At 36.4% G+C, this 27408-nt stretch overlaps 1 protein-coding gene across 3 annotated transcripts in view; it reads left to right on the top strand.

Moving 5' to 3' along the window:
• KIAA1328 (KIAA1328 ortholog) overlaps positions 1-27408 on the top strand; it is a 170566-nt gene that overhangs the window by 16264 nt on the left and 126894 nt on the right. For all 3 annotated transcript variants that reach the window (XM_021538939.3, XM_021538941.3, XM_021538943.3), the window contains one exon: positions 2429-2544. In XM_021538939.3, the coding sequence (XP_021394614.2) occupies positions 2429-2544 (116 nt within the window). The remainder of the gene's footprint in view (positions 1-2428; positions 2545-27408) is intronic.

Genomic DNA, 27408 nt, shown 5'->3' on the forward strand with positions numbered 1-27408 from the left:
TGTGTGTTGCCTGCCCTTTATGGACTGTCTCCTGCTTTGTGATACATAAACACATACTGCCTACTGCCACATTTCTTCTGAGATCACTTACCATTCTCAGTCATTTACAGTGTAAGATATGTGGCACAATATATTCATGTGTCTGGGAGTGTGACAGCTTGCTGTGATATGTTTTAAATACGAACACAGCACGTGAATGTGATGCACACTGATATAAGCAACAGATCACAGAATCTAGAGATGAGTAAAGCCTGCTACATTTAATCTGATTTTTCTAGTGCTCTCTTCTTTCATACCTTTTTTTCTTATACTATTGTTCAATTTTAGTGTTATTGGGTGCCACCATAGCCCAGTGTTTGTTGCCCAAAACCCTTTCCTCATGAAGCGTCATTCCTGCAAGTTACAGAGCAGGCTTCCTTCCTTTCATAAGAATCCTGGAGATGGTACTTGTTCTCTCTTTCCAGTTGTCTGCCCTGCTCTTGTTTCATTCCTGTCTTTCATCTGTATGGTCATTGTGTACTTCATTGTGGTTTTCTAATTAACTTGTTTTGGTTTTGCATCTTTCACTGGTTATATGAAGGAAGGTCATGCATGCTGTAGTAATTTAGGTGGTTGTACTGGACTCAGAGGAAGAAAATGGGCCATGATTGGATTTGAAAACTTCTATCTACAGCTTGTGGCAAATATGCTGTGGCTGTTACTGGAAGGATGTGTGGTGGACATTCGTCAAAAGTTTGTTGCCTGCTTACTAAGGAGTGCAGAGGTGCTGGTGTGGTTCCAGAATTTAAACAGGTAGTTCCCACTACGATGTTTCTTTAATGCTATGTGCACAACCCTTTTGACAGCCTGTGAGTGGAGGGGAAGGGGCCTAGGAACAGGTTGAACTCATCACACCTTGCCAGGCTAGGCCCAAGGTTGTAAGTGAGACCTGGTGCATTTGACTAAAAATGGAATGCACACATTTAATCTGTGTCTTTTTTTCTTTTCCTGTACATTAGAAACTTTACAATTAATAGTCTGATCTAAGCTTTCAAACCGCCCTAATTTAAAGGATTTGATTATCCAGTATCTGTTGTCTGTCTCCCTCTATGTTTGTAGAGAAAAAGTATGAGTTTCAGTATTATTATTTTCAACTTCATGCAGTCTGCTTGAGCTGATATGGGAAAGGCTGTGGGTTGATCTTGGAGTTGGGGAATACTGCTTGTCTATAATTGACTTCAGGGGAGTGACACAGTTGTGGTATTTATGACTTTTCCACTGGAAAACAAGACAAATCTGTGCTCTCTTAAGGGGAACAATGATATCAAATGTATGGCTCAGTTCTTGAATGAAACATTGTGCTCAGAATATTCATCTAATGGGATGAGTGGAAGGCTTAGTCTAATACTTACATATATATATATATATATATTTCATTTCCCCCCACCTTCCCTTTCCTCTTCCTATAAGATTGCTCCACTTTAAGGAAGTTAAAATTGTAGTTTTCTAAAAGTTGTATTGCTTTGGTCTCCTGTCACCTGTGTTGTGGCAGCTATTTCATCATCATAAAAGACTGAACTTTAAGAGCCTTCAGCAGCAGAAATTGCCTAAGTGCAGAGCAATAATATTTATTAGTCTAAGCTCATTACTTAATATTTTTGTGGAGCTTTTATAGAACCATGATTTCCAAGCCACGTTTTTTAGCATAGTTACAGGATCATCTGTGCATAATGATCTTCTTGCCTATGTGATAGCAGAATAATTGTTTTTATAGCCTGTTCTTGAGGTGCACAATAAATGATCATTGCAAACCTTTCTCCCATTGTCATCTTTTAATCTTGATCCAATTATTTACACTGAGCAGCAAGATACAGGGTGCCATGCCCCAGCCAGAAAGGAAAATTTACACCTGCAGCTTGATATTTGAAGATCCTCAGAAAAGGACAAACTGTTTTGTTTGGAGAAAGCTAACAAGAAAAACTATTCTTTCCTGGACTTCTATTTGACTGGAAAAGGTGAAAGAAGGATTAGTTTATAGATAAGAAACAGAAAAGTTTTCCAGAATTTTCTTCCTGTCATGTCAGCTAAACTCTCCCATCTGCGTTTTCTGTCTTCATGTCCTAGGTTTCTAAGTATCCCAGTGAATCTTCATTGTGGCTGCAGAGAATCAGACTGGACAAACGTAATTGTGGGTGCAGGCCCTAACTTTGTTCTTCCATGCTGCCCATTAATGTGCATGTACTATACTGAGACCAGTGTTTTTGAAAAACAAAAAAATAAATGTATTGCATAAGCTCATATGCCTCTTCCTGTCTAATGTATTATAAACATTGTGAGGAACTAACATGTTTAAGGGTGTTATCCATTTACCTGCAAAGTGGTGGAGGAGTTGGAAGTCAGGCGCTGTGGTTATGGACATATATTTTATTTTTCTCAAAATTCTTTTCAGGGTAAGTGAAGAAAAAGAGGTGACGGAAGAACGGCTGAAAGCTGAACAGGAATCATTTGAGAAGAAGATCAGACAGCTAGAGGAGCAGAATGAACTTATCATCAAGGAAAGGGAAGATATCCTTTGAAAATATGTGCAATGAAATAAAAAGTGAAGTACAGAGAAATAATTGTTCTAATTTATGGCATAGAATAAATCTGCATGCGCTGCCGTTCAAAAGCAATCAGAGAGATGACTTGTCAGCATGTGACACTGGTTCATTTGAGCTTAAACTGCCATCCAGCTGTTCCTATGATGTTGTTTTGCTATGAAATAGATATTTGTCAACTAAAAAATGACAATAAGGAACTTAGTAAAATATAATTATAGATATTTTTTTAAATTCTGTTAGGTGGTCATAATTTAGGTCTAAAACTTGCATTTCTCTCCATGTGCAGAGAAAAGGCATCTACACTAAATGGATACAAATTAAATGTATGTACTAGGAGGTTTAGCTAGCTTAGACTTTTTGTTTGGTGTAGGGTTTGTTTGTTTGTATATAAAACCAGCAGATTCTCTTTTCTTGCTGACTGTGACTTGCATTTCTTTAAACTGCATATGCTTAGTCCCAATCCTGGAATATCACATGCAAAGTGACTATTGTAGGAATTGCTATTTTTCTTTCTGAGATGTGACAGACCTTTACAAAATTCTGTTCATTTCTCTTCTAAATCTCTGATATTGATGCTTTGTTGTTAAATTTCTCAGAGGGCTAAGGATTGGCTGCAGTGGGATAGAGAACAGACTACAACTGCAACTACAGAATAAGCAAATAGTTTGTGATTCATTGGGAATTGCATTGCTTATAGCGGGGGTAGTAATGTGGTTTTAAAAAGCATGATGGAGCCCAGTGTGCAGTACTGTTTTCAGTCCTGAGCCATCCCTTGTTCAAGTTATAAACAAAGTTGGTGACAAAAAGAGGCTGTTCAAGCTATTGGCCAATGTTGAAACAGAAATAAAGATAATTCAGAAACTTAAACATGAATTTAGAGGAGGGTTCTTGAAAATTCTGGCAATCCTATTTCATGGCTTAGCTGGAGCAAAACCAGTACTTTATGATGGAACTTGCTTGGCTTAGGAAAGGTATTCAGTTATGTGTGGTCTCTGTCAGGAGACCGTGGCCTCTGATGACTTAGAACATCCCTTGTAGTACAGTGGCCCTTATTTTTCTGGGAGAAAATTTGTTTGTTTGTCCCAGATAATATGCACATCAACAAACTTAGCTGGCCATAAACTGTTAATAGAAAATATTATATCTGATGTATTTCAAGAACCATTAGATGTGACAACAGCTCTTCGACATTGATTTCACCGCAGCCAGTAGTTTGTTGTATATTACATCTTGTGTATTCAGTCAGCTCATGAATATGGGTGGGATGCATGTTCCTGATTTTTTGTTATTTATCCACACAAAGCTTTCACTAATTCACATGAAATTTATTTGGCTAGTGAAAAGTAGACATGCTTGCTTTTTTTCTGTTTTGTTGTTTGGGGTTTTTTCTCTCTCCATTTTTTTCTTTACCAGAAATAGATTGCACAAGTATGAATACTTTTCCAGAAGTCTGGTAGACATGGCAGAAGGTTAATACATGCAATTTTACACTTCATAAAATTCTGTAAAACCTAGATATATAAAACAAGGTTATAATTTAAAACAATGTAATTTTAACTGCTGCAATACTTGCCTATCATACATGAATGATTCAAGATCTTCAGTGTAACTCTGATCACTTAATTTTTTAAAGCTTGTTGCAGAGACAAGAAATAGTAGAAACTACTTGCTGAGGCTGAATACAGATTATGGCTGTATTCAAGTGCAGCAACTTGAAATTCTTTAATTTTTCTGGTTTATAGTGTCCACTTGCAAATAAGGTATCAGAGATTTAATACCATAAGAAAAAATTTTCAGGTCAGTTAAAATCAAATTTTATCTTTTTTTTTGCCCCACATAGCTAATTTATTCTCTATAAGATAACTTTATTTACTGTAGTATTTAAAAGTACCCTGCAGTAATAAATTTGTGCTTCTGATATAAATGCAGCTATCCAGCAAAGTGCAGTTTCAGCTTGGTAAGGGTTTAGTTCGCTTAGCGTAAGGACTGTGTGGGTTGTTTTCAGCAACATTTTTTTTTTTCCATTGAGATTAATGCAGTAGAAATATTGTTTGGTGCTTGAAATCCCTACTTTGAGGAAAATCCATCCTTATTTTCTTGTGGTTGATTTTTCTACCCCTGAGAAGCTGTGAAGACCCCTCTGTTCAAATTTGCTGATGATGAATTGTGACAGAATCTTTGGGAGAAGGGAGATGGGTAGTATTCAATGGTCTCACTACAAAACTTCGAGTATCTTATTAGCATTTAGGAAACAGCATCTGTCTGCAGCCCAAACTCACAATCAGGAAAATATCCTTTGTGAGATGTCCCAATACTGTCATGATATATGTCTTAGGAAAAAAATATAATGAGATTATTAGGAAACAAATACTACTGATACTTCATAGTTCAAAGAAATTATGTTATCACCATTAGGGTTTTTTTCATGTGAATTTGATGTGGTTGCATAAATGAAGAAGAAAAAGCAGCTGTAACGTTTCTGTAAAGACTTACTAATAGGTGAAGATGAAACTTATTAAAGAAATTTTTAAAAAATATTATTGAACTATTGAATTATGAGCTCTGTTTCAATTATTATTATATAGACAATCTATTTATTACAAAGTTGTAAAAATTTTTTTGTAGATCTAAACTAGTCAGCTGTACTATGCTGCTGTTTTGGTTTATATTTAGAATGCACCTGAGTTAAAAGCACTTAAGCTTTTTGTTGGAATTATTTTCTGGCTGAACATAGAGTTACAAAATTGTTTGACCCTGAAATATCATCTAGGTCCCACTATTGGACAGGGATACCTCCCAGTAGACCAGGTTGCTGAAGACCCAGCCAAATTCACACAACAAATCCTATATGATTTACTTGGTTAGTCTTAAAATTGATCACAGACTCTGTTTACATATGTCCTTAATATTATAGAACTACTTAATTAGTTGGTTTTGCATACAGTTAACATGAATATTAATTTAACTAAAACAGTTCATTTACTTATAGTGTTAGTGAGACAGAGAATATTAATTTGCTGGAAGAATAATGAGCTTTATAAGTATTATCTAGAGACTTTAATAAAATGCTTTTAGTTTTGCCATAGTACTGTTCATTATGTAAGTCTTGCATATATAAATCAGGGCCACTTACATATTTTCTATTTTTCCTATCTTAATGTGTTAATGTAAAATTAGTAATGTTTTTCAGAAGAAAAAGAGTTACTGGCTTGCTTAATGCAAAGTACAAAATGGTAGAAAAAGGAGCTATCAGAATACAGAATTTACTTGCTGGTTCTGCCTTATTTTCTCCGTAATGTTAAATCTGATCTTCTTAAAATCTGAACACTTCTGTTTCCTTTCCTTTTTTAATCAGACCCACCAAGTTGTCATCACAGATGAGGGAACAAAGGTGGTCTTGTGCAGAAGGTCTTTGTCTATGTACTTTGTTGGATGTGTGCTCCCAGTGTCGTGTGTGGCAGGTTCATGTGTGTGTGCCTCCCTGGGGCTGCTGTTGGCAAGGGGACGGTCTGCACTCAAAGTGACAGCAGTGTCAGGGGGAGGTGGGGCACAGATATTAACGCTGCAGTTTAGCATCTGTATAAGTAAATGGGTCCCTGCCTTACTGTGCCCCCACCCCTTCCCTCTGGGAAAAAAAAAAAAAGGCAAGAGGAAAATTTCTATGTAAAGGGAAATTTGCCATTTGCAGGAAGCTTGGCTTTGAAATGACCATCATTATTTTTCTTTTATTTCTTAACTTGGCTCCCTCAGCTTATCATTTAAAGTCTTTTCCCTTTGTATTTTTGATATGTGAATGCATACTATGTATCTTCTTGTGCATCATAATTTGTTTGAAGGTGTGTGAGGAGAATAGAGAATTAGTATTTTGCTCCTTTCTTCCATTTTATCCAAGTACATTACTCTTGAAGGTGTTTCCTCTTACTGTTGTTTCAGGTATCCTACTAGTAAATGTTTCTAAGCAGCCATTATGGTCTGTTATAAAAAAAGCTGCACTTATTAAAAAGTCCCTGAATATTTATATGCTATTCTGTAACTGCAGTATTGGTTAAATAATGTATGTATTTACGAACTGAAATGTAGAAGAATCAGTCAAGGACTATTGGGTAAATAAGATATTTTGAATTTTTCATGAACTTTTAAACTAAAACAAGGTGAAACATATTGTAATGTTGAGTATTCAAATGGATCAATGTCTGGAGATTAATTTGAAGCTTTCTGTGCTTAATCCTAGTTAGTGCCTTGTAGCATGATCTAGCAACACTGTCTATGTTATGAAAATAACCAGAATCAGCAGGCAGCCTCTAAGCAGTCAACAACAGCCTCTGTAGAATGTGAGCTGGACAGGCCCTTTGCCCTAAACCTCTGCACTCAGTGATGTAGGGTTGTCTGTGAGATTGTACTGTCAGCATAGAAATACAGCTGTGGAATGGGAGAAGCATATTTGCTCTGTGTTTTATACCAAGGGTGGAATAGTGTTCTGTGTGTGTCTGACTGAAGCAAAGATGTTCCCCCATCAACTCTTGTAGAGAATTTTGGAGTTCCCCTGAGGTGAGTGTTGAGGGCTAGTAACATTATCTCATTTCCTGTGTTTCATGATGTTTTTACATTGTGGTGATCTCTACCGCGTACTAGACACTTGATAATTTTGAAACTGAATAAAAGCTGGAGTTCTACCCTGCCAGATTGTGGATACCCATGGGTGGCTCTATGCTTCCCAGATAGCCTGTCTCCCACCTCTGGGTATCTGAAGCACAGATTTATGATATTATCTACATTACATGTCTTATGGGCATGACAGAACTGGACATGATGGTGGGCTGCCCCTATCTAAACTAAACAGGAGAAACCTGTCATTGGAGATGCACCTTCAGCCCGGGCAATCTCATACATCAATGGTATTTTAAGAAAACACCTGAAGTAGTTCAGGTTAAAAAAAATCTCTGTAGGAGTTAGGCTGGTCAGTTTAAGTGTCTCAGGTGAAAGACAGATCTTTCTGCTTTTCTCAGATATTTAAACTGACTGACCAGGCTACTTACCTGACTAAATTTGACCACTGGTTTTGCGGTTATTGCTGAAACACTTGGCTTTAGGCATGTGAGCTTTCAAAATGATGTTTGAGTCACATTTTTTCTTTATGACACTTTGCTCATTTAGAAACAAAGACTGAGTTCTTTTAAAAGGAGGCACAAATGGGAAAATGAGATCATTAATTGTTGAAGCTGGTACTGTAACAAATTGACTAGAAATGTGGATTCAGAGAAATTGATGTACTTTATCCTTCTAAACTAAATGAATTCTCCATCTGCTTCAGCTTCTCAACTATAATGAGGATGTAGGGCTGACTCTGCTATTGGTTTCTCTGTCTTCCTGCACTATTTTGGAAAGTTTAAACATTTCTTGCATAATTAAATACACTTTCAATAAATCAATCTCATAATAATTGTTGTTCAGGAGAGTTCATTATTCAGTTCAGTCTTTTAAATTACTCTTCTTTAAAGGATTTTTCTGACGTAATGGCTTCTTCTAAATCCATTTGCCATGCTCTAGCTTGTAATTACTTTAGATTTGAAGAATAAAATGAATGGCTTTATTACTAATCAGTAGCAAATTTGTCTTACTGTTTTTAGAGTGGCCTTCACTCATGAAATAGTTTTAATGGTCTAGATAGCAAAACACTTCATACCTCTCTTTCAACAGAGATTTAGTGAAAGCAATCAGATAGTTTTGTGGGTTTTTTTTCTTCCATCTCTCTCCCATCAAACATTTGTCACAGTGACTGTGGGCATGTGTTTGCTGTTGTATTCTGTGAGCTGCTGGCCTTCTGAAAGCCTTGCTTTTAGATTGGAAGTTTTTCAGGCTGGGCTAGACTTTATTTTTGCCATGTGCTGTGTGGAATCCATTGCGTTCATTTAACGTTGTCTTTTACCTGTAAGAACTTTGTCACTGTTCAAGCATGATGAAAACAGCACCTGTTTCTTATCCCCTTTCTATTGATGTGGGATTTCATGGTCCTTAGTGACAGTGCTTTTGTAGTCAAGAGTTGGAAGTCTGTGTCTTCCCATAGCAAAATGCCATCATGTTTTACAGCAGGTGAGACTGCACAGGTGACTGTCCTATGTTAATCTTCTCTGTTTGACATCAGTTCTTTGTCTGTATTCTCTTGTAAGGTTGTTCAAATCCATCCTTAATTTTAAACTGTCAATCAATGCAAACTAATATACCTTGCTAAACTTCTTAGGATCTAGTGGATGTTACACTAATACCTTATTTCCACAGACTACTTAGAAAATAAAAGTGGGTTAGTTGTAGAGTAGTCAACCTCAGCTTTTAATTTCCTTAGGAATCCATTACTATAACAGCACTCTTGGTTTTGCTACCTCTATCAGTTGTAATGTTTAACAAGGGCTAAGAATTTTGAGTAATACTGAAGAGTTAGAAAAAGCATCCAAAGAGGAATGAATATCATCGTTAAAGTCTTAATTCCATAGCTCTCTGGGAGGTTATTAAAAGTGTAAGTTCAAAACTGGATGGAATTTATCCGGATGCAAGAACTTCATTGAAGGCTTTTACATATACCTTTTATCCTAAGTTCTATTGGCATTACATCTTCTTTGGTCTAGTTTCAGGAGTTGCAGTAGTTTTTCATTTCACATTTACAATTTTCAGTTCAGATTCTAGTATATATATGTTTATTTAAATACATTTTTAACTGTGGGAATGGTAAGCTTTTACTGATAGCGGTATGGTCCCTTTCACTGCACGTATAGCAAGAAATTTGCATAAAGGTCAACCCCTTCTTGGGACAAAAAATACCCCAGGGTTTATAGAACGGGGAGTACAGTTGTAGTAATAAGGATTATGCTGCTAATAAGTTCCCCTCAAGGCCCAGTGATGGTAATACCCCTATATTTTGTCTTTAAAGAAAACTGCTGAGAGGCAATAATTTTTTTTGTATGTGTCCCATTTTCATTAATGCATGGTAATTGATGGAGTTGCAGTGACTTGTAACAGTAATGAGTTCTAAACATAAGAATGCACTCCTTTCTAATAAGTGAGCACTGCTGGGGTTTAAAAGCGTACTAAATCAGTTGCTTTAGTATGAATTTATTAGTTTTTTTCAGCATTAGCTTTAATAGTAGTTATTTACATAAGCGTACATCCCATTAACCGCCATCAGGGCTGGAAAACATGCTGAACTGTTCATATTTTCATATAATTATTGAACATAATGGTATCATTTGCATTTCTAAACAGTGATGTTTCTGTCAGGCTTGGAAATAGTGTCTTTACGCAGTCCCTATTTCACATCCACTTATTTGACATCGTTAAATTTTATGCTAATGTGCTTCCCTAGAATGTCATCAGTAGGACAGATGCTTGCACTTTAATATACAAATCAGTGATGCTTTTCCATCCCCCCTCCCCTGAACTGCAAAAGAAATAAAAAAGCATATCTGCACTTTTTAGTTATAGTTTGTTTAATTCTAAAGAGTCTGTAAGAAATGAAACTTGGCTTTCACCCCTGTTAGTCACTTCCAAATGCTGTAATAACAGATACCTTCATTATGAACAGTGGGAGACTGTCCTCTGCCTGAAGTAGGAAGAGTCTTCTAAAATTCAAGGCAATTACGTTAAAATAAAAATTGTAGCCTTGAGCTTGCCATCTGTGTAAGGTATGGAGTCTCATAGAACAAGCTACCTGGTCAGGTGGTGGTCCATGGATTGGCTTACCTGGCAGCAGAGCATGGCTGTAAAGAAGGTTAAGGCAGGAAGCAGTTTCACCTGCTAGACTCTGTCAGCAGAAGTGCTTTTAGACTTGTACATTGTCAGGTTTTTAGTCTTAAAATATTTTTTTTTATTTTGCAGACAGGCAAATGTATATGGGCTCTTGCCAGCTAAGTGTAGATGGTAGTTGTTGTATGAATAGTGCTGACTTTTTTTTTAATGTATGTAAAAGCTTTGATGCTTCTACTGAAGTCAACACTGAAAGTAGATAATCAAAAACTTGATCAACATTGCCAATGATTGTAGGTCTGAATGTGGAAAATATGGAATAAAAATAAATAAATACAATCAGCAGCACTGCCAAAGCCACACTACTTTTCTTTCATTTAAAAATTAAATTAGTATGTTGCATTTGGTTCTGTATGAATTTATCTCAAGATGATTTGCTTACTATTACAAGCAGAGTGCTAAAGGTAGAGTAGGTGTGTGCGGCCTGCAGTATGCAGTCGTGGTCGCAGGAGAAAGTAGCTATTGAGATACAGAGTGTGTTGCTTATGAGCTAGACATGACCCGTGTGAGTGGGCCTGGAAATCCAGTGGGTCTCCAGCTCAGTTCTCTACTTTTCCTGACACACCAGATGTGGATTAGGCAATTCTTTTGTTTTCTTTCCTACTCACCTGTTTAAAAACTTGTGGTACTGCTTGCCGGCCTTTGTGTGACGTGAATGTGAAATGTAAATGTTGCTCAGTTATGGCATTTCATGGACACACTCTCAAAATTTTAAATAAAACCAGAAATTTTACAGTCAAGGAAAAGACTGAGAGAAGTATATTACACTGGTTTGTCATTTTCATTGTTTTACCAAAAAAAAAAAAAAAAAAAAAAAAAAAAAAAAGTTAAAGAATGCCTTTCTTAGTCATGTCTTAAAAGAAGGTTGGTAGGAGGCAGCCAAGTAGAAAAAGGTACTTGGAGTGAAATGAAAAGGCATATTTTATGCATAGTGGGTCACATGAGCAAACTAGAGAAATACTCTGATGGATTCTGGGCTTATGGGTCTTTAATTATAGATTATTAGCAATTTGCTAGATGCTTTGCAGACAAGTATGGAGACAAAAATCCCTGCTGGGAAATGCTTGCAATCTAAGACCTCATTCTGGTGGTGTTTGTAGAGGTGTGTTTTAAGTCATGAGAAGTAGCAATATTAAAACAACAACAAAAAACATTTGCTTTTGTTATGTCAGAGAGAGCCATAGGAGTTTTGAAGGATTTCTTTCGGAGTTTTGAGCTTGCAATAGGGCAGCCATTTTATAGCAAGCCATTTGGAGCCAGGTGCTTTTTGGTACACCTTTTACTCAGAATTAAATATGGACACACCAATGTAGACTAGCAAACTGGTGAGATGTGCTTATTTCAGCTGTGAAGTATTGGGAAATTTAAAGAGTGCACCTCTGGCATGCAGAGCAGATTGTTGGACTGCAGAGTGTCTGAGTTGACCTCTTGTCAATGTCTCATTTAAATCCTGAAAAGAAGACTCTAGGTAATTGGCAAGTATCCTTATTTTAATATGTGGCCATAAAAAGGTAACATATGATGATTTTTAGCATCAGAAGATTAACATTTTACCTTTAAATAAAATATGATTAACTGGTATGGAATGAAAAGTAGTAGAACTGAAATATTCAAGCTATGACTCTGTGGTGTCAGATTATGCGTTGTGACAGTTTAAGTACTGAAGTGATTTAAAAAATGAGTCAGCTAAGGATGTATATCCCAAGTAGTGAGAATAAAATGGAATTAAACAATTGTGGCTGTCAGGACTTTCTCAAAATGTCCTGGCTGAATGAACCAGGAGACCAAAGTATGGTGTTGTTTACAGTGACTGAGTCTTGCCCAGGTGCCAGTGCAGATGCAGCAAGGGGGTAGTGCATGCTGTAATGGCATTCTAATCTATAATTTTAATGCACCAAGTCATGATTATGCTTAAATCTTGTACCCTGACCAAGACTCTTCTTGGCTGCTGGGTTCATCTACCTTCAAGAAGGTTCAATTATGATTGATTTAGCAATGCTTCTTTTCTTTCAGTAGTTTGCAGGCAGCCAGGCTTTTTCTTATCCCTGTACAATTTCATTTCTGGTGGATTGGCACATGTTTTGATATATGAAACTACATGTTTTCCATCTGAATTTCTTGGTGTCACTGTTTGGAAATGTGAAAATGCCATTGTGAAGGTTTGTCATTTGACTTCTGCATATTTTAAGTCCTTGTTAGTAAAAATGCTTTTTTCCCACACCTAGTAAACTCAGCTTGGAATTTGACAATAAAGTGGCATCTTACTGTCTTCTGAAGTTCTGTAAATGAATTTTTAGAGTGCAATTTGGGGATTTCGCAATCTTCACGTAGAGATTGTTTTTGGCATGTTTGTGCACATTAAGCTGTGACACTTTGAAACAGTGTAGGAAGAATCAAGGGGAGGACTGGAATTTGGCTTATTCCAAAATGCAAAAATAAAAGAAGGCGTAAAGAAAATGTACTATGGTCACAAAGATTGGCAGGTCTAATTTTGTTTACATCCAGAGAACAGGATACTGAAGTAAGCGTATTGCTTTCAAGTAGTTCCTTCAGAGAGTAGAATTTTCATAGTTATGTAAAAATGCAAGCAAAGCATTTAACAACCTTTATAATACATTAACTCTTCCAGTGTGGATTTTGTCATATTTTATTATCTTCAGGAGAAGTTTTGGGTTTCTATAAATATTTCTGGACACATTGATGAAAGATCCTTTCATTTTAATAATGTTACTCAACATCTCTTAATGGTGCAGAGCAGAGTAAGACTTGAGTGAGCACAGCTTTTAATGTCCAGCTGCCACTTCATGTAACTGGACAAGTCCTAGGAGGCCTTATTGCTCTGTTTCAGTGCAAATAACCATATTTAACTTGCCATTGCTCTTTGCTTTAGCCTGCTAATAAACTTACTGCATACATTTTTCCTATGAATAGAGGGAAATTAAAAACAAGGAATATGTTTCTAATTATCTGCAGAGAGAAGTGATGGGAGCAAATGAAATGAACTCACCTTCATGACTGGATTTGATTATGGGAAGGATTGCCTGGTATTGTCTCTGGTAGTGAGGGGCTAGATTTGGTAACCCAGAAAGGCTCATCATTTCCCCAGAAAGCCATCTGGGTATTTCCTGGGTCCATCTGCTCTGATGCACACACAACCTGTGATTCCTAATTGATTTTAATGAACTGTTTATATTGAATTTCTCTTGTGTTGGCATGGTTCATGTTCCTATGTTGCACTTGTCTTTCTGGAACCAACCACAGGACAGTGCAAAGATTTTAACAACAATATAATTGCATTGTTCTGACTGGACGTTGAATGCACTGGAGATTCTCTTGGCTCATCTGCAGGGAACAGATGACTATCAGGAACCTTCTGGCTCTTTTAAACAATCCTCTTAACATATTTATGTTCCTAAAACTGTAAATATCTGCCTTGGTTCATTTGTTAGTTCTCTCCTCTGTGCTGTTTTTAAGGATCAGTGTTTTAGAAGAGCTTCTGTTTTTTTTTTTTTTTTTTTTTATGACACCTCCAAATTTCCAGGCTAGACACAGTCACAGCTATCTTAAACATGCTTGTTCTTGTGCCAGCATTTTGCTTAAATAGATCTTCCTCTCTTTCATGTTTATGTAGAAGGGATTAGAGCAATAGACATTTCCTCTCTCAAAGGGAAAAGAGAGGACAAAGTGAGAGAAGTTTCACTTGTTGTATGAATGATAGGAAGTCTTAGCTTCTGGATTAAAACAGGCTAGAAATCTGAGTGAAATGGTACAAGGCTGGGAAGGAGTCTATGACTGAAAGGTCAGAAAGCTTAGCAAAGTCAGAACAGCAGTGTGGACTAATTGAGATTTGTTTGCTTTTCTTGTCTGTAGAAGTTGTCTTGATGAAGTTTATCTCTGGAAAACTGGATAGAAAAATTTTTGATTGGTGTTCTAGAAAGTCCTCAAAGGTCAGATTAAATGTACATGTATGTTGCAATTAAAGGTTGGTCCAGTAAAGTAACTAAAATGACTGAGAAGACAAATTACAATGTGACTTTAGGCTTTGACTTCCCCCATGGCAAAGGTGTCTTCTCAAGTCTTCCCGTTAGTTCTGTTCAGTCTTGCTTTATCATCAGCCAGAATACCCACATCACTGTGGGTATTCTTTTGCTTGTTGCTCAAGGATATTGAGCTGTTGTGAATGGTTTGAATTTTTGGAAAAAGGGCATCATGTAGCTGGATTTGCATTAACTCAGTAGCTAGTGGTGTCTCAGAACCGTGAATGATGCTGCCCACGGTAAAGTCAGGGTTTACTTCCCAGCATTATGACTTTTACTTTTTAAATACCAATAATAAAGTAATCAGATGTTTGGGACTTAAATCAGCAACAGACTTATATTTTATTTGCTTTTCATGTTGTGAGTTTTCACTGTGCATGAGGAAATAAACATGGCCGAAATAATTCTGACAGAAATTACAGGACGACTGTTTATTAATTCAGAGTTGCTAAATGCTGTCCTTGGATGTTTATTTGGGCTCCATTTTGTCTTCATCTGTCCCTCTTTTGGATGATATACCACTTTTTACCATTGCCATATCTGTTGCTTTTCTAAAATAGATTTGGTCTCATATTTCATAGAAAAAATATGAAAGGAAATCTCTGCAATTAATATCTTACTGAATGAGTAATTATTTTCTGCTGGTCCTGGAAATTAAGTGAAGTGTGGGAAACTTAAACTGCAGGAGGTTTGCACTGCGGTTTGTAGTTTTGACATAAAATTACTATGGGCATGCTGAATCAGTGGTATTTTGTCTCTTTTATATCTTTTGGCCTCAAGAGCAACCCAAAATGTGTTTGTGAGCTGTTATAAAGATTGGTTCTTTCCCCTCGCTCTCCCCTCTGTCCATACTCCATTGCTTAAGGTGTTCTTCTACTTCCTTTTTCTTTCAATGTCAGGAATTTTATTTTAATAGGACTTGTGAAATCTGGAGACTTATGGAAGATTACTAAATCTGCCAGAAGTTTATAAGGCTCATGAAAAGTATATGAGATTATACATAAACTCCTTTTCACTCTTTGGATCTGCTTGCTAGATGATGTGAATCTTCATTCCCTGAGAAAGATGCTTTCTGCTCAGTATATTCTCCAAATTTTCCTGGAAGATAATTAGTCTGTCTTTGAAGTGTGTTTTTTAATAGGAATCTATTTTTCAATGCTGTGTATTTTGAAAGGGTGGTGTTGTGTATTTGCTCTAAGTTGATTCAGTTTGTGTTAATTCTTGTCATATTTTGTATAGTTTGGAATTTAACATTTTTTCATGTCTGCTTGTCATGGAAGATCATTTTTAGTCAGGAGCAATATGGATGTAGGAGAAGGCAGGAAGTTTCAAGGGAAGGCACATTATGGTGTGGAGCACAAAGCTTTGTTTCTTTGGGTTGCTGAATTGATGGACAGCTACCTTGTGGACTCCAGTTACACTGTTACATCACATGAAGAGAACTAGAGATGATATCTTGGAGTTTCTACTCTGTACATTCTGAAAATATCCTGCTTCTGGATATGTTCTCTCTGGGACTTTCTGATAACCTTCCTAAACAATAAATGCAAATGATGAGCCACATGGTGCCCATGCAGCCTGAGCTGTAGTGAATTCCTTGGAGAGATGTGCTGGAGGCCCATTTGCTCAATGCTGCCTCTCAACCTCGGTAGTGTTTGCCTTGCCCACCTTGATCCCAGTGGCATCTCTGATCTAATGCTTTGGGTGGGCCTGTAGCTGATGTGTTCAGAGAGCCCCTTGTGTGCCTGTAACACAGGCATGTGCAGAAAGGAGTGCAGTAGTCAGTCACAACATAAATTGTGAATGCAGCTCATGGAATCATTCCTCTGAGGAGACTCAGCTATAAATTTATATGTATGCACACAGTATTCTTTTTTCCCTGCTCATCTTCTGTTTTTTGTCAATTGTGTAGTAATGAATATACAAAGAATGTTGAAACTGAGTTAGTAGTACTAGTTTATTGTATTAGATATATTTCCCTCAAATTCGTTAAAGTTTTTTGTTCATGTTTGGGATTAGGGTTCTGTGATCTCAATTTTATCTCAAGCAGAGTCAGTCTTCTAAAGACAGCTGGGTAATGAACAATAGTTTTTCCATGTTTGTAAACTTTTATACCAGAACAATCATCATCAAAACACTTTTTTTTTTTTTTGTTACAGACTAACAGTTTCATGTTTACAAAGCCAATTTAAGAATCAAATGTAGTGTTAAGCCTAGTGCCAAGAAAAGTCTCTGGTTACAGGAGAATAATTCACTGTAACATTTTTGTATGTTAAGCTGCACTGAATGCACATTAATAAAACAGATACATAGAGGGTTGGTGTAGCACTGCAGGATGTTTGTCAGGGCGTTTTCATTGGCCTGACAGAGCTCCAGTATGAAAGGTACAGAATGTGGAGAGATTCAGTAATGAACTTGCATACCAAATCATCTGTCAGAACCCTGGTCAACTGGGAACAGATGAGCTGACAGACATGAGACTCCTAGTATAGCCATGTGGTGCTTTGTCTTATTTAAAACTCAGTTGGCCCCTTGTTCTGTAAGTTTAATAGAGATCTAGCCTCCATTGCCACAATGCCAGTTTTGCTTCAGTTTGTCCTGCAAAATGTTGAATACTATATGCCTTGCTCTGTGAAAAGGATGCATTAGGAATCTTGGAAAACACAGCAATGCTCAAAACAAATTTTGATGAAGATTCATTTACAAGAGGAGTCTTCCACAGTTTTTAGAGCCTTGAACAGACAATAGTTTGGTGAAATAAACTATTATATGCAAAAATGACAACAGAATTTATAGTGGTTAGACAGCCTTGGTGCAATGCTACGAAATTGTTGTCAATTGATTCTACCATTTTATTATGATGGATCTTATCTAGAAAAGAAAACAACTTATAGCATCTTATATATTTTATTCTTTATTTTTCAGTTATTTCTTAGATTAGGAATAGAAATCTCCTCCATCAGACTTCTGGCTTATATAGTAGTTGTTCTTAAATAGACATTGAAAATTAAGTGAGTTAAAGACAAGCAACCATTTTTTTTTCATGTAGAGCTGATAAGCATTTTAAATTTCTATTTTGCAGGCATTGTTAATACTTTGAGATGCAATTTTGTTTCACTAAAATGTATTTCAAACAAATTCAAAGATGCTGTGTTTTGGTTTTATGTTCCTTCATGACATAATGAGAGACTCAGTTGTGATCCTGCTGTTCTGATGATTGTGCTCTGACATAATGGAAGTGATTTATTTTGTTTTTTGAAACTGTGTCAGTCTGTCATTACTACATGCATGGTGTATCAATACTGAATCAGTAACACAATTAGACTTTCAGCTACTGTTGGAAAAAAAATGGTTTTTTTTAATAATGAACAAAATGTGACAATTTGTGATGAAATTTCAGCAAGCAACCGAACATCTGATGCAAAATGAAAATATAGTCTTCTTTGAAAAAAAGGGAGGATTTTCTTAAATTTCAGCATGTTTATTTTCTTTTTCTGTTTGAAAAGTGATATTGGTGGAAGGGTGGTGTTGTTAGCAGCATATGTTAGAAAAAAAAACAAAACTGAAAGAGATCTCTAGGCATTCTTTTCTTTTGCGGCAGAGGATGGATCACTATCTGTCTTTCTCTCTGGTTCTTTGTACAGATAGTCTGAATTTAAGTTTAGATTTTTGTTCTGATTTGGAGGCTTTGCTGTAAGCCTTCGTCTAGAAATTTGAATTGTTTCTCACTGAGCAAATTAAACTCTGCAGTGTCCACTGCTGATAAGCTTTTCAAGCTGTCACAGGTTTCATCTGTCCTCAGTTGTGCTTTGTGAAATGCACTGCAGTTTGGGTACCATCCCACAGATTTGTGGTAGGGGTCTCAGTAATGGTGAAGTTGGGCAGATTTCAAAGGGCCATGAGTATATTGTGGGGAAGGTGATGCGTAGGTTCTTTGATCAGCATTAACTACAATGCCAGTAAACCTTTAACTTAGCTGCCATTAATTCAGCCCGACTGAAATACCATTTAGAGTTAATGAAACTAGTTTTAACAGGATCTGCAATGCTTTCTGTGTGAATGTGTGACATTTTACAAGTGCATTGCAAAGACTAAATTGATTCTTAGAAGAATACATTTCTCTACTCCAGACAAGACCTAATAGATCTTTTTCCTAGATAGCAGACTTAACTTTTTCCTAATTTTCTCTCTTGATTAAAATCCTCAATGGAGGGAGGTTTCTACTAAATGTCTGCTCAAAACAAGCTTAGAGAAAATGGAATGTCAGCCTTAAAAATGTCACTTTAATAAGGTTTGACAGGATAACGTCCTAGAAGTCTCCTAATGGTATATATGCAAGTATGGAGTATGTATGCTTGCTGTATTTGGAATCAGTGTGTGCAGGAATGTATATTCCAAAAATACTGATGACACTGTGCTGTGGAGACTGCTAGGAATGAGGAGCACTGGCAAAGAAAAAGGACTGGCAAACCCAAGATACAGAGCTGGATGAAAGGGAAAAGAATATTCAATACAGACCGTAAAAAAGCGGTATCAGGCTGTTGGGGCAAAGATATAGATCCCCTACAAATGGAAGAAAACAGTTCTCATAAAAAAACCCTACCTATTAATACTTAGCTCTCATAAGGGAAATTGTACAATTCTAAGGGATATTTTTGCTTTTAGGTGTGAAAATGGGAACAGTGTCCTTTGTGTCTCTGTGTATGTGCATAAGCACTTTGATTATTCTAACATTTTTTTCATAGTGCTGACTATGTTTTTAACACAGAATATACTCTAGTTTTGGTAAGTTAATTTTTGTCTATCTGTAAAATTCTGCTGACTCCTCTTTTGTGTCTAAATACTTGACTGATTATTGAATTCCATGCATTTCTGCATACTTCAGAAGTCTTATTTAACAATTAGTGTCTGGAAAATCAAGGAAAGGCACATGTCATGCATGTGCCACATATTTAAATCACACTTTAAAAAAGCCATCTGCTCAGCACTTCATTTTTAGGGCATTTTCTGCTCTGCAGAGAAGTGTATCATTAATAAGAGTTCAAAACTAACTTGGGTACCTATTAGGCATCGTTTAATTTTATTGTATGTGTTTGTGTGTGTGTATTACCAGATGCCTACATTTCCAAAGAGTGACAATTTAACCTAAATTTCTGAGGGTGTCATTTTGCAGCTAGTAAGCTAGCTTATAGAGTCTGGACAAAGACAATAGAGCCTCATATTGGGCAGTACCCACTCATAAAACTCAAAATTCTTATTTGTGATTGTTTTTCTGCTCATATATAATTTGAAATTGGGTAACAATTCTTTGGAATAAGCTATAACCATTTATGTGTTTTAATAATACAAGGTTTTGCAAAATTGTCCAACAGTTGTGGAATTTATTTTTTATTTTCTTGGTTCAGAGCAGGGACATTACAGTTATACTTTGTTTATCTGAAATTGCTATCTAAAACAATATTATGGCAACCAATTATCCTGTGTTTAATGTTGGTGGGCAAATTCCCAGACTGTCTAAGCATGTTTTATATCCCCTTGCAGTGTTTGGACAATGGACTGATGTTATTAGAAACTATGAATCAAAGTTAAATTGAGGGTATGAATCATGTTTAAACTGCAGAACAAAATCGTGATGATGTGAAAGTGCAAGTAAGTAAAGGAAACCATAGGAAAAAATAATTGCTTCTTGCTTAAAGTAGGTGCAGACTGGTTAAATCCTTCCTGATGGATGTGCAGCTTGCACAGATGATGCCTGCCCTGTGCTGCATTTGGGCTGCATTGATGTGACTCTGTTCTGAAAGCACCTGTCCTGCAGCCTGGCTGTTGGCTGAGCCAGTGTGGGGGGTCCTTTGTTCCTCCCTCACATCTGGAAAAGGGGTGGGCATACGGCTGATGGTCAAGGTGTTCCCATCTGCAGCTGACCTGCCTGATGCAGTCTGTACTGTGGTCCCATCTGCTAGCTTGTGGTGCTGCCATTCCTACCAGGAGACCCGAGAAGATGATATGGAGAGCATGTAGGGGCTTGTAGGAGAAGCAGTCACTACTGTTTTTTAGATCAAGAGGCAAAAAGAATTGAGTAAAATTAAATTTCTTTCATTTTACTAAGACTTCTGTGAATTTGATCAGTGAAGTTTGGGTTAGAAGAAGAGAAATAATTATTCCTCAATCTTAGAAATCTCTGTGTTTGCTTTCTTCCAAGGTAGTGTAGGTGATTTGGAAGCATTTCTGTATGAGGTCAAAGTTTACTTTTCCAGAAAATGCTTTTTGTGTTTTCTGCAGCTGTGGAATATTTTTGTTTTCTGTTAGCTGCTAGTAAGTTATGTCTTTGTTGCTTCTCCTATTAGACTGAGTATTTTTAGTGTCCCGCTATCTTGTTTGAGGAACAAGAATGATAAGAGTTAGTTTGAGCTTATTTAATGTGAAAACATGTGCATATTTGATTATGCACAGGTATGTGTTCAAATACTTAGGCTAGCGGTCCCAGAGCAGCAGGATATATGCATTTATTTATCTTCTTGGATGTATCTATGTCTGCATCCAGTTATGGATGCCCAAAGTAGATGCTTATTGGTGTAATGAGTTCTCTTCTGAACAGCACAGACCAGGTCCAAACTTAACAATTTGTTGTATCTGACTGCCACTAAACAGTGTGGGAAGTGTTTAATGCAAAAACATGGAAGTCTGTCTGGTAAGGTATTAAATCCAGGAAGTGCAAGGAAGAGCAATAAGAAATTTAAAATAAGGGTGTTAAGTGTAACTCAAAGCCTCATGTCTCTTAAAACAGTAAAACATCCCACAATCTGTGTGTTAATGGATTTTGTGATTTTCGGTTGAACTCTTGATGCATGTGTGCTGATCTCCATGCAGAATCCTTTCAGTATCCATGCTGTTATCACTACATTGATTTTAAAAATGTTAGCTCTCGACAGCACTGAGCAACTGCATGGTAAACAAGCCTTTTTACTTATCCTTACCTTAGACTTTATGTGCAAACCTTAATACCTTATTCATATAAGGTCTGACCTTTCCTACAGTTGCAAACAAACCTCCAAATAAACTTTGAATTATTAAACTACCCTTTATGTGAATGTAATGCAGTTCTCATGCTATTTTATATTTCTCTAGCTTCCATGCTTGTATTACAAAAGTGCATTCAAATGGCAGATCTGTCCTTCGTAAGCAAAATAGGTTTATCTTCTCCTAATTAGGCAAAAAATTCAGTCTAAAGGTTTGTTTGACCAGAACTGAGATCGTATAATAAACATTATAGGCATAGAAGAGACTTCTATTCATTTGTTAATAGATGTGTAGGGATTTGTTTCAAGTCATATTACAGGACTATCATAATAAACATTGAAAATTAATGTTAGTAATTTAGAAGACAATCTGTGACAGAAGTTCATGTTCTAGTAACTATGTTGTTTTTATTTAATTGTGTGCATGTGTGAACAAAATATTGTTGGGTTGCAGTGGTGTATGTATTTTTACATTAGCAATTCATGACAGGAAGGTGAAACCAGCAGTCATGGGCTGAGGAGCTTTTATGCCAAATACAGCTGTTTCTTCTTTTAAAGTTCCCCTTTCTCTGGTTGTCAGCCTCATGAATTCCCAGTATTGCATTTGTGTGGATCTGGGTTTTGTGATGGGAAGGGTAGAGATCAGTAAGTGGGAGTGAATGTATGAGGACAGACACAAGTTCTGTCTTTAAACTTGCTTGAGTTTTCAGTTGGAGAAGAGCCACATTTCAAATTGGCATATTAGGTTTCCTTTCAATGCCAGTCTGTAGCATATTTGTAGCTGTTCCTGTTAAAAAGTGCAAAAGTTTAACTTGTATGGTTTTTGGTGGTATTTGAAAGATTTATGTGCCCTGTGGAAGAGTGCTGCATTCAGTTATGGCTATGGCACATGCACAGAAATGGAGATGTACTGCTTCATTGCATGCATCTCCTTGTTTAAGTCAAGGTTCCCAGTTTAAGGAGCCAGCCAATCTTCTCAGTATAAAGGCAGAAAGGACAGAGGAGGAATTATGGCTTATGTTTCCCAGGTTGCCGTGACTTCTATTAGTGGTGCTAGCAGTTAAAATTTCTTTTAAGAGAACATGTGGCAGTTTGAGATAGGATACATGAAGTACGGATATGTTACTTACAGCTAATGAGAGACGTGCAAAGGAGCATGAGTAGTTGCTTGTTTACCTTAATATGCAGCAACATGGGCCAAAATACTCCAAGTGTGGGGGAGTTATTAGTGAAACCAGTCTAGAAATTTTACAGTAGGTTTTAGTGAAGTTTTTGCATATGAGGTTTTAATAAGTTCATTGTGGATTTTTGAAGTGTTGGCTTTTCCAGTTATACATGGTTTTATTTTACTGATTTTAGTAAATTGTGTTTTAAGTCATACAGAATATGTGGTGTGGCTGGAGTAATGTTTGTACTGAGCTCTGATTTTTGCATGCCTTGCTGCTTTGTTACTGTCTTTTTGTGAACTGTAATGATGAATTAAAATGTTTGCATTTATTTTGCCTTAGATTTTGATATATTTCAGTGAAGTTGATAACCCTTGCATTATTGTCATAGGAGCCACAGAGAAGGTATTCAGTGTCCTGAAAGAGACCACTTTAGTGCATTTCACAGAAATGCTTGAGAATATAGAAAATTTATATTCTAAAACTATAATTCTAGGCTTGTCATTATTGCTTGTCTAGGCAATAATTCTAGGCTTGTCATCCTAGAAAGGCACCTTCACACATCTTTAATTTCTGTAACTAGTTTTAATAATTTCCATGGGACCATCCTGAAAATAGACCTTTTCTCAACTATGCCCTGGTTATGCAGGTCAAACTGATTTATTTTTTGCCATAACTTTATTTTTGTGATCTGGATAATCATGCATAAACATGAAATTATGGATATTAAACTGTACCTAGCATTTTATATTCTTTCCCATGCAACTTTTTCCTTTGTCAAAGGACGAACCATAAAAACAGCCTGATGAATACTTTACTTTCTGGACATAGCAGTATGCAATCTACCTTGAGAGTACACAAACTCTATCGATTCTAAGAATTGTTCAGCTTGTAACAGCATTGTGTTGAATTCTGCATTAACTGTGTCTTTTGAATAGCAAAATTACATTTACATTTTCAAGGAAGAGGGATAGTGTTGTTGAGGACATGGGAAATTTCAGATGATTTTTGTACTTTGCATTCAATTCTAAAAATAGCCTGAAACTTGGATTTGTATGCATTGTAGCTTTTTTCTTTCAGTGTTTATAAAATTAGAAAGGTGATGTGATGGTATATGTCTCTCTATATAAATGTTTCAGGTTTTATGAGAACATGCAGGGTTACTGAATTGAAATAATGTAGCTGGGACTTAATGGAATAGTCATCTTCTTTTCCAATATAATTAGGAAATGCAATAGATTCCATTTTTTGGTGTGAAAATACAAAATGTGTTTATGGAGCCAATGGGTGTATATCTGTACCACACTTTATATTTACTCAAACCTTTTGAATATTATTCTTGTTTCTTTCCTGTAACTAATTTACATAATGCTGCTGCTCACTTAAAATCAGCTTGTTTTAAGGATTGATATAATGTATTGTGCTAATCTAGGTCCTCTCATTCTGGGAGATCAGTGGTTTGCAAATGCTCTTAATTCTGTCCTCATTCTGTGAGTTAAAATATATTGCTGCCATCTCATCATCATAAAAATGAAGAAAATGAAGTAGAAGTGTGAGAATTTGTTCAGCATATTAAAGGAAGGTTGTAATAGGACTATGTTTAAAATTCAGATGTCTTTATTCTGCTGCTTGTGTTTTCCTTTGATTTTTTTTTTTTTGTCTTAATTTCTGAGTTTGCACAGTAAAACTCTGGGAGAAAACTTTTGCTTTCTCTGAGGGCAGAAGGACTAGGACTTCATTAAAAAACACGTGAAGATGAGATCTACTGCCAATTAGGACAGCCTGCAGTAGTCTGCAAAAACACCCTTTTGCTTACAGAGGAGGGAACTTCAGATTCCCCATCCAACACTGGTTTTGAAGTCCCTTTCCTTAAGATTTGGTATTAAACCTGATTATGTCAAACTGTCATTTTGTTACTTGCAAGAACCTATCTGACAATGAGTCTTGCAAGTTACTGCTCCCTTTGTCTTCCTATATTTTTCATTTCAGACTCAGTCTTAATCTCCTTCTGGAACATTTAGGCATTTTCCAGTTGTCTACACATGGACATTAATTCCTTAGACAGCTTTAGGGTTTCTACAAAATCAAGTGGTGTAAATTGAAACAGTGCCTTTTGCCATTTCCATGTTAAGTATCTGTTTGGATGTGTGGCTGCTGATGTTTTATCTTGTTCTTGAACAACTTTATATTTCAAACTTAATTTATTGTCTAGTGGAAATATAGCGAGTCAATATGGTATCTGTCACCTTTGGCAACATGGTCCTTGAGTAGGTGGAGGGATTTACATCAGAGAAAATATCTTAATGCTTGTATGTTGAAACTTTCCTTTTCCAGGAGGAGTAATTTTAAAACACAGACCTGACTGATGGCTTTTCTGGCTTCTGTCTAGAGATCCTTGATAGCTTTCCTTAAGTTACTGCAGAGTGTCCAAGAGCAGCCCTTCCTTTTGTTTTAATCATTGCATTTTTGTTCCCTCTATAAAGAGTTTTTTTTGTTTTTTTTTTTTTTTTTTTTTTTTTTTTTTTTTTTTTTGTTGTTGTTGTTGTTGATTGGTGGCTGGCTGTATGAGGAATGTGTATATGTATGCATTCAGACCATGTCCAAAGACTTTTCTGGAACAATACACTCATCTTCAAACTATTTGGAGTATGCTTTTTTAACTTTTCTTTGTATGTACAGTTTTTGTATCCTTGCAATGATTAGGAAATATTGCTTCATTCTCTCCTGCTCAGGGAAGGAAAGAAAAGCCTTGTACGCCTGTGGAGAGGTTTGTGACCCAGCCTGCATGGTTAGTGGGAGGTGCACAGATTTCTGTTCTAGCTGTAATTATGTACTGGGAGAATTGATCAAGTGCATAATGCTAGCGCACTTTTCCTTACTTAACTCTCATGGGGGAACTGCTGTTGGCAGACAGACATCCAGCTTGGTGAGATCCAGGCCTAACAGAAGACCTAAATTTTAGGGATCTAATGGAACACTTCTAAAATGCAGAAGCCTCAGTTTGGCAGATGGAGAAATGTAGTGGTTTTGGGTACAGTGAAAGATATGGGAAAAGTGAATTCTCTTTTAAAATTTAATTCAAATTATCAGCAGGATTTCTTTATTATATCGAAACTTTAGAATTATTAAGTTGGTGTGCCCCTCACATGGGCAGGCAGACAGTTGTGGATAAAGAGTGATATGAACAAAATCGTTCTCTTTCCTTGACATCAGGGGATGGCCTTCTGCTGGCTAAAAACTGTGTAGAGAATGCAAATGAATTCCTCTTTGTTTTTGCTTAAACACATGAGGATGAAATTTCTGGCACAGAATTGGAGCTTTTTAAGGACATTTTTGAGTTCAAATGAAAATATGCCTGAATTCTCTTATTAGTAGCACATTTGTGCAAATGCAGGGAACAATGGCATCCAACAGACTCCTTTCAAGTAATGGCAACCCTCTGGTTTTTAATGCCTAAGCTGTATCTTCCTACTTAAGACTTCGAAGTTGCTAAAATTACAACCAGTCTTGTTTTGAAAAGGAATATGCAGCTGAATATGCAAAGAGAGGAAAGGATGAGGATGAAAGATTGTTTTCTGAGCAGTGAGAGATGATGGAGAGTGAACAGCTACTGTGCTCTAAGCCTTTCTGTGTAGGTTATTCTTACAGAATTGGTAAAGCGTCAATTCAAAGTGGTGAGGGATTACCTGGGGGGAAAAATGCTTCTGTTGCCCTGGTTAAAAGTAGTTATTTTGCCAAAGTTATCATCTACTCTGATTGCACAAAAATGCTGTATTCTATGCTAGAGGCAGCATATTCTTTTCAAATGAGCTGTTTTTTTCCTCTCTTGATTTTGTCTAAATTAGTCAGTTATGCTTAAATATTAGTTATGAGACTAATACAGGGTGATATAAGCTCTCTGGTGGTAAGTGTTGAGAATAAACACTGAATGGTATCTTAACCCTCTTCAAAAAGACATTCCATACTTTCCTTCATTCCTTCACTTAGCAGATGATTATGCAGAAAATAAGTGAAGGTATGATATTTAAAACTTGTTCCTTCTGTAATTTTCAGACAGCTTTTTACCAGAAAGTGATCTTTATGATCCTTTGTCTAATTATTAAAGATGAAGATCATAGTTCAGCACCTTGTAGTAAGATCCAGACTGCTGTTCTTTAACTTGCATCCATGCTTACTCTGAGCCAAATCTCAGTTAAAGCTTAATTGCCCATATTGTGTGTCTTGATCTCTGAAGGTGGCAGATTCTTTTCTTTATGAACAGCATCAACATCATTGCTTTGTATAATGATATCTCTTAGAAAATCAAAAAGGAAAATTCTACTGTTCATTCCATCCCGAGGTTGGGACCTTTCTGTACTTTACTCAGAGATACTGTCTTCAAACAGGGTTCAGCTTAGTATTGCAGTAATCCCCACAAAGATGTGCAAGGCTTTTTTTCATGGATGTCTTGTCAGACACACTTAGTTAAGATTACCCATGTTTTTCTACATCAGATAATAAACATTAACCCCATGAGGCATTACCCTTATGAAACAGATATGCTCTTTTGGGAACTAAGAGAGTAGAAGTAGATAAGCATATGGTAGTATTAAATTTGGCAAAAAAAACCAGAATAGTTGTGGAAAACAATCCAAGTATATGTATACTATATTTGTATAGTATGGTGTAAAGTGTTAAACATTTCATGTTTGTAAATTCTAAGTCCTTCAGTGTTATTGAACATACTGAAAGTGAAATCTGTGGACAGAAAGGTGGCAAAATACCCCAAACTGGTTAATGATATTTATGATAGCTCCTACAAGTCAGAGATTGAATT

Source organism: Lonchura striata, chromosome Z (assembly GCF_046129695.1).
Source record: "Lonchura striata isolate bLonStr1 chromosome Z, bLonStr1.mat, whole genome shotgun sequence".
Taxonomy (NCBI): domain Eukaryota; kingdom Metazoa; phylum Chordata; class Aves; order Passeriformes; family Estrildidae; genus Lonchura; species Lonchura striata.